The 10,435-nt window shown below is 35.6% G+C and overlaps 2 protein-coding genes and 1 pseudogene across 2 annotated transcripts; 1 reads left to right on the forward strand and 2 right to left on the reverse strand.

Annotated features, from left to right (window-relative positions):
* Positions 1-778: 778 nt before the first annotated feature.
* LOC110422138 (amine oxidase [copper-containing] alpha 2, peroxisomal-like) lies at positions 779-5,945 on the forward strand. The gene is made up of 5 exons (XM_021435926.1): positions 779-1,578; positions 3,179-3,563; positions 3,654-3,767; positions 4,960-5,498; positions 5,591-5,945. The coding sequence occupies exons 1-5, from the start codon at positions 803-805 to the stop codon at positions 5,787-5,789; spliced, it is 2,013 nt and encodes a 670-aa protein (XP_021291601.1). The 5' UTR covers positions 779-802; the 3' UTR covers positions 5,790-5,945.
* A 2,088-nt stretch (positions 5,946-8,033) lies between these two features.
* LOC110421471 (G-type lectin S-receptor-like serine/threonine-protein kinase LECRK4) lies at positions 8,034-10,435 on the reverse strand (annotated as a pseudogene).
* Positions 9,813-10,349, reverse strand: LOC149526867 (G-type lectin S-receptor-like serine/threonine-protein kinase LECRK3). Its single transcript, XM_089784421.1, has one exon. The coding sequence runs from the start codon at positions 10,347-10,349 to the stop codon at positions 9,813-9,815; it is 537 nt and encodes a 178-aa protein (XP_089640547.1).

Raw genomic sequence — 10,435 nt, forward strand, 5'->3', positions numbered from 1 at the left:
GATGTTATTATTATTTTATTATTATTATTTTTATAATTATTGATTTTAAATTTAAAAATAAAATTATATTTAATTATAAATATTTTAATTTAATTATATTAAAAATGTTAAATGTATTAAGAACAAATTATGTTTAAATGTAATCATGTCGTGTTGTATAAAAAATCTTAACACGTTTAATAAATATGTTAGTCATATCATATTACACTATTATTAAATATATTTGTATATGTATTTTCAGATATTAATATAGTAATTATTCGAGTCATGTTCGACTTTAGTCTTATCATATTTGATCATAAAAATACAAATTATCACGTCTAAATTTGACTAATCACCAGCTCCAATATACCACATCAACTCACTGTGCCTGCCTATGCCTGTCCTTGCGAGGTCGTCAGCCACCTCATTCGCGGAAAGGTAGACTTTTCCTCAGACTCCAGCTTGCAACCTCTAATTTGAGCCCCTCAATCTTCATTAGTGTGTGCCTCACTCTCCACCGAACCTATTATCTTATCTTCTCGATATTAAAACAAAATTTAAAGTTTATATTTAGTAGGTCACGTGCAAATTGAAAACGTCACTCATTTTTCATTTTTAGTGAAAAAAAATTATTCACCGTGATAGAAAAAAATAAGTTCATTCACCATGAGAGACGGTAATCTTTGTAATGTAAAACAATTTCCGGAGGAGTAAATCTACTTATTTCTTTAATTTTATCTTAACTTGGTCCATGTTGCATAATTAATTGCTTATTTGGCTATTTAAGGGCAAAGAAGCTCTAGGTTGTCCACACAGAACAATGGCTTCAACATTGAAAATAGCACTGTTTATCTCCATCTTCTGCATCTTCCTTGTATCACCAATCACAAGCTCTAAGCCCCATCCACTAGATTCCCTCACTGCAGCCGAGCTCCTCCTGGTTCGAGCCGTTGTGAACCAGTCCTACCCTAGCTCGAACCACAAACTAACCTTCCAGTATGTTGGGTTAGATGAGCCAGAGAAACAACTTGTCAAATCATGGCTATCAAAACCCACCACCAAACCCCCACCTCGCCAAGCTTTGGTCGTTATCCGGCTCAATGAACAAACTCATGAAATCATAGTAGATTTGTCAAAACGTTCCGTCATCTCTGATAAAATCTACAATGGATTTGGGTACCCTCTACTTACCATTGAGGAACAAGAAGCCGCAGCCGATTTAGCACTAAAACATGAACCATTTTTAGCATCACTTGGCAAAAGAGGGCTAAATATATCTGAAGTTATTTGCTCTACTCAAACAATTGGCTGGTACGGAGAAGAGAAGACCAAAAGAGAGCTGAAAGTCGTATGTTACTATTTGGATGGAACGGTTAATATGTATTTGAGACCAATAGAAGGGATAACCCTGGCTGTCGACCTCGAAGAAATGAAGATATCTCAGTACATTGACAGAGCTGTTCCTCCAATGCCAAAAGCCGAGGGAACTGAGTACCGAGCTTCCAAGCTAACACCGCCTCTTGGTCCACGTTTCAATGGTGCTCCCCCAACACCACCGGGCCAAACGGGGTTCAACATTGATGGAAATATTGTCAGGTGAGACTAGCTAGATCAAAACTTTTATTCGATATGCTACAAAATTATACGGTTAAAGCGTGATTGGTTGGGCTGGGGTATGGAGTAGCCGTTCCCCTAATTCCTAAACCTCTATTAACTTGTTTGCTCAACAGAAATTGTCATTTTTTGAAATAGTCATTCTTAAAATAACTTAAAATAAAAAAACTTAAATAATAGCTATTTAACAAATGAGGAATAAGTCAAAACTTTTATTAGATAAAATATTTTCTTCAATTTTCACTTTCTTTCTCTCTCTACCCATCTTCTACTTCTTTCCTTTTTTCTTTGAAGTCCTTCAATAGAGGGCGACGGTGGCATCATGTCGATTGCGATAAATGTTGATTGATGTTCCCTCATCATATTCGGTCGTAAGAAATGCCGATCTAGTGACACATGGTTAGATCTAGAACAAGAAGTGCCGATCTGGTGCTCCAGCAGCTAGATTCTACCACAGGCAATGCTAGACTGGCACTTCGACCATATCTTTGGTGATTGTCCGGTGAAAAGAAAGAAAAAACAAAAACAAAATATTAGAATAGAAAAAAAAGGGAAAACTAAAAATTAATACTTTATTTTTTAAAATTAAATTAAAATTTTAATTATAAAAAGGAATATTTTAAAATTTTAATTATAAATTTTAAATATTTTAATTTTTAAAAATAAAAATAAAAATAATTATATATTATAATAAAAAATATTTTTCTCATATATCACTTTTTTTTTTCTATTTTTAAAACTATTTCTACCAATTAAGTGTTATAATAAATCATATAACAATTTTTGTTTTATTCTATTTTATGAACCAAATTATATAATAACTATCTCTCTCTTATTCTATTCTCTTGAAATAGTTATTTAAATCTCACTTTATTTGATTCGAACCAAACATACTCTTATTGTCCATGAAATTACTTAGAGAGTACTAGACAGATTTATTAGACTCAGCAAGGTTTTTTTACTAATTTAATTTGGTTAGAAGATATAATGTAACAGGAAGGACTTTTGTAACTTTTGTTTAGGTACTGATTTAAACACTTGTGGAAACAAGATAACGTTCTAGTGAATAATATGGTAGATCTAATTAGTTGTTAGAATTATTTATTTATTGGATGACTGAGGATTGGCTGGCTATATTTCTAAATCTAGTTGTCAATATACTGAATAGGTTTTCACCTTTTTTTTTAATAATTAAAGGATGGTCTAATATTATCCTTTTCATATGAATTGGTGTAAAATTTTTCTTCAATAGTAAACATTATATGAATTATCCATATGATATAAAAAATAATAATAATCTTGAATATTATTAATTGTCAGCAAAGATTGTAGATGAAGAATAACCTTATTTTGTTAATGCAAGGGGATGCATTTTATTTCAAGTTTCATTCTACGTACTGATCATACTTATATTAAATCTGTCCATCAAATAAACAAACATATACTATTTATTTATCTATTAATTCCTGGCCAATTGCCAATTTTATCATAGACACCAAAGTCTTGTCCATCCTTATCTTCGGGAAATTTTTTTTTTCCATTGACATTGTTTAAAAGATTAAAATTTTCTATTCGACACCAGTTGGGCAAACTGGAAGTTCCACCTAGGATTTGATGGTCGAGTTGGTCCAGTTATCTCTCTAGCCTCCATCTACGATGCTGAGAAGAGAACATACCGTCAGGTGTTGTATAGATCATTCATCTCCGAGCTCTTCGTTCCATACCAGGATCCAACCGAGGAGTGGTACCACGTAACATTTTTCGACTGTGGCGAATTCGGGTTCGGTATTTATGCAGTTCCATTGGAACCCCTCAACGATTGTCCAGCCAACGCAGTTTTCGTTGATGGTTACTATGCAGGCCAAGATGGCAATCCTGTCAAAGTATCCGATGTAATGTGCATATTTGAAAGACATTCAGGGGATGTAATGTGGCGACATACGGAGGCTGAGCTTCGAGATCAAGAGGTTTGCAATAATGGTTACTTTTTTTTTTTCCATTGAAAATTGACTTGTCATTGATCTTGATGCTATTATAAATAATTATGATGTGTGCAGGTCAGGGAGGTGAGACCAGAGGTTAGTCTTGTGGTGAGAATGGTAGCGACTGTGGGCAACTATGATTATATACTTGATTGGGAATTCAAGCCAAGTGGATCCATCAAATTTGGGGTATAGTAATAATATCAACTACTTAGCTTTTTCACTTTTTTTTCCCTTAATACGATGAATGCTTAACGTTGCTAAAACTTCCATGTCTATGCTAGTGTTCTGACAATTGGCTTAGTGCAGCAGTCAGGATCTCGGGATCACCCTATTCATACGATCTAGTTGATAAAATATTGATAAATTTTGAAAAACAAATCCCGTTTTGATCTGCTCTGCCTGGGCAATGAAAAATGAAAAAGAAAAAACAATGAAGCTGATTGATGACTGCCAGCAATGTGGGTTAGATTTTGGGCCTACACGATAAGAAAAGTCCAGAGGTCAGTGGTCCAGTGGTCCATGATAAATATGTGCTCAGGCTTCCTTGTCCACCAGGAGCAATCAGCAATGGATAGATTTAGTCGATCTCTATCTCTGCCTCGTATACAAAATTAGGGCATTACTGAGAAGAAAGAATCCATATTGTATCTCTTCCTCCTTGATGCCTCTATATATACTGCACAAGGATAGACACGTGTTTCACTCTACTGACTTTGGTCCTCTACTAATGCTTGCACACAAGGACAAACAGGTGTTTGTCTTTTTGTTTTTGGATGCAAAGGAGAATCAATGGCCCTGAACGAAAACAATTAAAACAAGTCTAGGATATTGAACTCCCATCATGTCCGCAAGTAAGAGAGGCGTCGGATCATTCTGGAGCTTGTTGGTGACTCTGGATTCCTGGGTGTTGAGTTTCAATGGCAAGCCAATCGGCAATGAAATTCTTTTCCTAGGGATGTGGGAAAGTCTCCAAGTCAAGTTGGTGGCTTTTGACGGGTTTGATGATATGAGATAGGGGGTTGAGTAGGGGTGATTGTTTGATCAGGAGCACTGAGATTAATGAGTCAGTCTCAAGTTCCACTCTATCTAGGTTTTATGCTCTTGTCCATTTTAATTCCATGGTTAATTCCCCAAAGTTCAACAAGTTCAATTGAACAATCTCCAAGGAAGCAAGTAAAACCGGCCAACCAATTTCGGGATTCCCCTCTAGACTCGACCAGCTCCTGTTTGACTGTACGACCTATAGCAAACAAATTGCTTATCCTTCTCCAGAGCTCTAAGCTTTCTTCTTGTTCCTAATCTAAAATTCGAATCCCTCTCCTAAATAATTAATGGTTACTTAAATTTTCTAAAATATTTCTCTTGCTCTCTTCCTCAGGTTGGGCTAACAGGAGTGCTAGAAGTGAAGGCTGTACCATACAACCACACAGATCAAATAAAAGAGGAAGTCTATGGTACACTCGTAGCAGACAATACCATTGGTGTACACCACGATCACTTTCTAACCTACCATCTGGACGTTGATATTGACGGGGATGCCAATTCTCTTGTCAAGACTAATTTGGTTACCAAACGAGTCACTGACAAGAGCATACCAAGAAAAAGTTATTGGACAGTTCAACATGAAACAGCTAAGACTGAAGCTGATGCAAGGATTAAACTTGGCTTGAAACCAGAAGAGCTGGTGGTAGTGAACCCGAACAAGAGAACTAAACCTGGAAACAAAGTTGGGTATCGTTTGATTCCAGGATCTGCAGCAGGGCCACTTCTAGCAGCAGATGACTATCCACAAATCAGGGCTGCCTTCACAAATTATAATGTATGGGTAACCCCATATAACAAATCTGAAAAATGGGCCGGCGGACGATATGTTGATCAAAGCCGAGGAGATGATACCTTAGCTGTCTGGAGCAACAGGTACTATTTCAGATGATACATCTATCGGTTCTCTATAGCAAAGAAGCATTATTATAATTTTCATTGAAATGAAAATTTCGATGTGTTTGCAGGAATAGGGGCATTGAGAACAAGGATATAGTCCTATGGTATACAATGGGCTTTCACCATGTCCCTTGCCAGGAAGATTTTCCAATGATGCCAACATTGAGCGGCGGATTTGAGCTGAGACCAACTAATTTCTTTGAGTATAGTCCGGTGCTCAAAACCAAACCTCCTCAGCATTTAAGTTGGCCTAATTGCACTGCATGATCCTCTGTCTGGGTCCATGTCAGAAACATGAGTCTAACGGAATATAAATGTTCCAATATTAGAAGTCTGTCCTTTTGGTGTAATAAAGTATGTCGATCTTTGTAATAAATTATGGTTGAAAGTCTATTTAGTGTAATCGAAATTTTCTTTTAGCTACGTTGGTGTCTAAAAGCTTATTTGATTTGGTTATTATGAAATTTTTATAAAAAATAATAATTTTTAAAATTCAGTTAAAATTGTTTGATAAAATTAATTGTTTGGCTTAGTAGTTATTCATACTTATACATTATTAATACGATGCATATCAAATTTTAAAGGAATTTTTGTATTTAAAAGAATTTTAAAATTAATCTATATAAATATATCACCGGAATATTATATTAGAAATAATATACAAAAATTCTATATGCATACCAAATCCAACAATTGATGTTGGAAAAATTAAACTCATACAAAAGCTGTGGAAGGACAAAGTAATGGAGTAATTAGTCTCTTAAGGACATGTTTAGTTCGGGGATTGGAATAAAAAGATAATAACATAACTATTTTATGAGAATAGTTTAAGATATAAATAACTATTATGTAATTTGGTTTATGAAATGAAATTGACATTATGATATTATTTTAATATTTGATTGATAAAAATAATTTTGACATAATAAAATAACAGATAATAAAAAGACAAAAGATCTCATTTTTATAATTTTTAATTTTTAATTTAAAATATTTATTTCAAATAATTTATTAAAAATATTAATAAATTTTAATTATGAATTTTATTTGATTATTTATTTTAATTTAAACAGTACTAAATTCCTGCTTTGAAATTACATATTCTCATTAAAAACAAAAATTCCACTTGTTTAGGATCAATTAGGAGGGGACAAACAAATATTTCCATATTTGAAGTTAAGTTTTCAATCCAGCACATGTTTCTTGATAAAATGATTTTCCATGGGGATGTAAATATTTTTTTCATCAGCCCAGGTGATCAATATGGGCAAAAAGAGTTGTCTCTGTTCGGGATTCATTATTATACCCCAAAACTTTATTGCTCGGTCAACAGCCTCCGATCAATTATTGAGAAAAAGAAAACAAAGGGTGTGTTCCGCTTTTGTTAAAGTTGGGCAAAATGTAATGCTCACACGTTGGCATGCATATGCATGTCTAAATTATTAATACCGATATTGTTTCTTCGGCGTGTCAGATTACGAGTACCAGGATTTTGTTGTTTTCCATAGACATGTGAAACACCCACTGCAAAAGTTTTTGGCCCATGCCAAGCTGTAGATTTCAACCTCAAGGGAACCCTTTCAAAGATAAAGATAAATGGCCTTTATTGATGGCCACATCAAAATTTGATAGGCTGGTAAAAATAAAGTTCTCCAACTCCATCGGGATTGGTGACTCAACTATGACTTATCGTTCAAAGTGATTCTTGCAGTGCTGTGAAATGGACTATTGAGCCTAATGGGGTGTCTTCGAGAGTGAGAAAGTGGATTCTCTACGTCGACATGTTGAAGAACGTGGGCATTGGATGGGAAATCAAACGTGGCTTTAGACAAGTCAATCAATTTGCTGATAGCTTGACCAAAGAGGGAGTTACAAGACATGAAGACTTTATTTGTATCCTTGACTAAATGGTCTTGTTTTGAAAGCGGTTGTTCTGTGCCATATGCAGGTTCAAGGGAATGGTAGGTGATCGTTTGGTATCGTATGCAGGGGGACAAGCAAGCTGGGAAACGGATGCTCTGGTCCATGCTGCTTGGGACAGGTTGCTGGTTATATGAGGAAATGTATCCCAGATGTTAAGATAATCTTGAATTATAATAAGTAAACTAATATATTTTTTTTGAAATAGTTTTTAAATCTAATTAGATTAGTATAATATATCTTAAGATAAAATTATTATATTTGATACTATAAGAAGATTTTATAAAGTTAAAAAATAATTATCACTTAGAGATAATGATTTAGGTATACGTGAGATAAAAGGGTGTGAGTTTGAGATTATTTTTATAATTTTATAATTTTTCTTTTAATGAATTTTTTTTTTGTTATTGTGTTCGTAGACGTAGACACATCAAAAGATCAAATCACATAAATATTTGTGTTCTTGTGAGTGCTTGATTTTTTTTTAATTCTATTGATAAGGTAAAATCTTGAATAATTCTTTAGAGATAATTTTGTAGTTTTTCAAATCTCTAATGATTCATGCGCCCATGGTGTTTTTGTCCATTATGTCTAGGGGTTAATGTTGGGATCCTTGTTGCTGACTGGTGGGGTTATTGTGTTTTTTCTGATTTTCTTTGGACGAGTGATATAGGATTTGAATTTTGAGTGATTTTTGTGTAAGGTGTTGATGATTGTAACCTGGTTTCTGTTTCCAGATATTATACAACTTATAATCCACTCTGAGAGAAGAAGGTCATCCACCTCACTCTCTTCCTCAACCCTGCTCACTTCTATGTGCCTTCTGCAGCATATAATCTCAAGTAACATCACACCATAACTGAAAACATCTACTTTAGCAGTTATTGGTGCATGCTTTAGCCATTCAGGTGCCAAATACCCCATCGTTCCCCTTACATTGGTGTCAGTTCTAGTTTGGTCCTTATTCAAAAGCTTGGAAAGCCCAAAATCAGCAATCTTAGCAGAATAATTTTCATCCAGTAGCACATTCTGAGGCTTTATGTCACAATGGATGATTTGAGTCTCACATTCTTCGTGCAAGTAGAGTAAGCCTCTTGCTATTTGAAGTGCCATCTCAGCTCTTTGAAACCAACTAGGTCTTTTATCTTCTTCTCCAAATAGAGACCTTGACAAGGGCCCATTTGCCATTAGCTCATAAACTAAAAGCTGTTGATCATTCTCAATGCAAAATCCCAGCAGTCTTACTAGATTCTTGTGATGTGTCCGGCCAATTATCTTGGGCTCTGTCATGAATTCATTCTGACTTTTGCCTGTCCCTTTCTCCAGCTTCTTTACTGCAATCTCAATATGGGCACCCTTTAAACTTAGAAGTCCTCTGTATACTTTGGCAGAAGATCCTCGACCAAGGATTTTACTAAACCCATTTGTTGCTCCGTAAAGCTCTTGAAATGTGAATTGTCTAAAACCAACTCCAATGGCATCTAAACTTAAATAACTTTTCCTTCTTAGTAATCTTCTAAATATAGGAAGATTATAAATGGCAGAAGCTCCCAACAAGAAAGCAAGTACGGCATTAATTATAAGGCCAATCTTAAGGAAAAGCCGAATGTTAAAATTCCTTTTCGTTTCTCCTTTTGGAATACCTGCATTTGTTAACTTCATTGGCACCTTCATTAGTGCCTTAATTCCGATGCTAGAAGCACTTTTTCTAGCTTTCAACAAAGGCATCCTCTTTTTGTAGCATGTTGAACCCTCCAGGGAAGCAGCCAAGGTGTAGCAATCTTCCATGACAGCATTCTTGCAGCCCTATAGATCAACATTTTCTATTTTAACCAACTCTCCGTTATCTTCACTAGGAAAATCAGCATTATCAATTACCTCTACGGTAAAGTTCCTCATGGAGGAATCTATACAATAGTTTACTGGAGTTTCTGGGCGGCAACCCAAATTTAGATCACTTGGATCTAAATTAGTATGACCTGGAATGCAACCACAACTTATGGTTTCATTATCAACTGAAGTGCACATGCCATTGACACCACAAAGAGAAGTCACAAGACATGGGTCTTCGAGTGCTCTCCACACCCTTCTCCATCTGCTATCATTTCTTTTATTGTAAACATATTACTGGAAATTGCCATGGTCATCGATTATTGCTCGATTGTAGTAGTCTTCGACAGGGTTTGGGATGATTCTTGTCAAAGAAAAAATGATTTGACTGGTGCTATTGACAAGGTATATGAAAGCAGTCTGATTGAATACCAGGCTCACATTTTTCTCTGTAGATCCGATGTCTGTAGTTCCGGCCCACCAGTAACCAGGTTCCGAGAAGCGTTAGGTTGAGAGGACCAGATTTCCATCATATTGCATTTACAACCTGAAATTTCCTGTTGAATAGTCTGTTGTTCCTTTGGCGTTTGAATAGAGCGCTTGGAGACTTAATAGAGCTTGTCCTGGCAAGAGTGTGTCTGTTGGGAAACTAAAGCTCCTCCAGACAGTTGATGAATTCACATCTCTCAGGACAAAATTACCGTCATCCTGCATTAAGCCTAAACTTGCGGGAGCTCCTCCACTATTTATTGACTGTTGAGTACCATTAAAGTATGTCAGCAAAACCTGGCCAGCTGTTAGTTGGACAGTGGATTCCGCTTCTGCTGGAGAGTCTAGGTTAGCAGACCAGACTAGTGTCCTCTCAGGGATTTTATCTAACCAGACGCCAACAACGTAGAGTCCTCCGGAGATTGAGTAGAAGCCGAATGCAAAGTCGCCAGAAGGGGAGTGCCAGGATGCATTTGTTCCTGCAGTGATGCTAGATCCCAAGGTTATGGTTGAAGAATTCTGGGCATGTAAGCCACAGAAATTGACAGAGAATATTAGAAACCAAGGAAGAACGATTGTAGCAGACATCACAAACTTTTATAAGAACTACAAAACTATAAAGCACTGTCTAAAGAGCTTTAAAGTTTCCTGACAGATGCAAGAGTGCATATATT

The sequence above is a fragment of the Theobroma umbraticum genome, unplaced genomic scaffold (assembly GCF_002168275.2).
Source record: "Theobroma umbraticum cultivar Fairchild unplaced genomic scaffold, ASM216827v3 scaffold_130.0, whole genome shotgun sequence".
Taxonomy (NCBI): Eukaryota; Viridiplantae; Streptophyta; class Magnoliopsida; order Malvales; family Malvaceae; genus Theobroma; species Theobroma umbraticum.

What these genes read in the sequence shown, in the direction of transcription:
- LOC110422138 (XM_021435926.1), top strand. Translation starts at nt 803, where the DNA reads ATGGCTTCAACATTGAAAATAGCACTGTTTATCTCCATCTTCTGCATC. An exon ending in ATTGATGGAAATATTGTCAG is followed by an intron (nt 1,579 to 3,178) that starts GTGAGACTAGCT and finishes ATTCGACACCAG; the next exon opens with TTGGGCAAACTGGAAGTTCC. An exon ending in TTAGCTGTCTGGAGCAACAG is followed by an intron (nt 5,499 to 5,590) that starts GTACTATTTCAG and finishes ATGTGTTTGCAG; the next exon opens with GAATAGGGGCATTGAGAACA.
- LOC149526867 (XM_089784421.1), bottom strand. Translation starts at nt 10,349, where the DNA reads ATGTCTGCTACAATCGTTCTTCCTTGGTTTCTAATATTCTCTGTCAAT.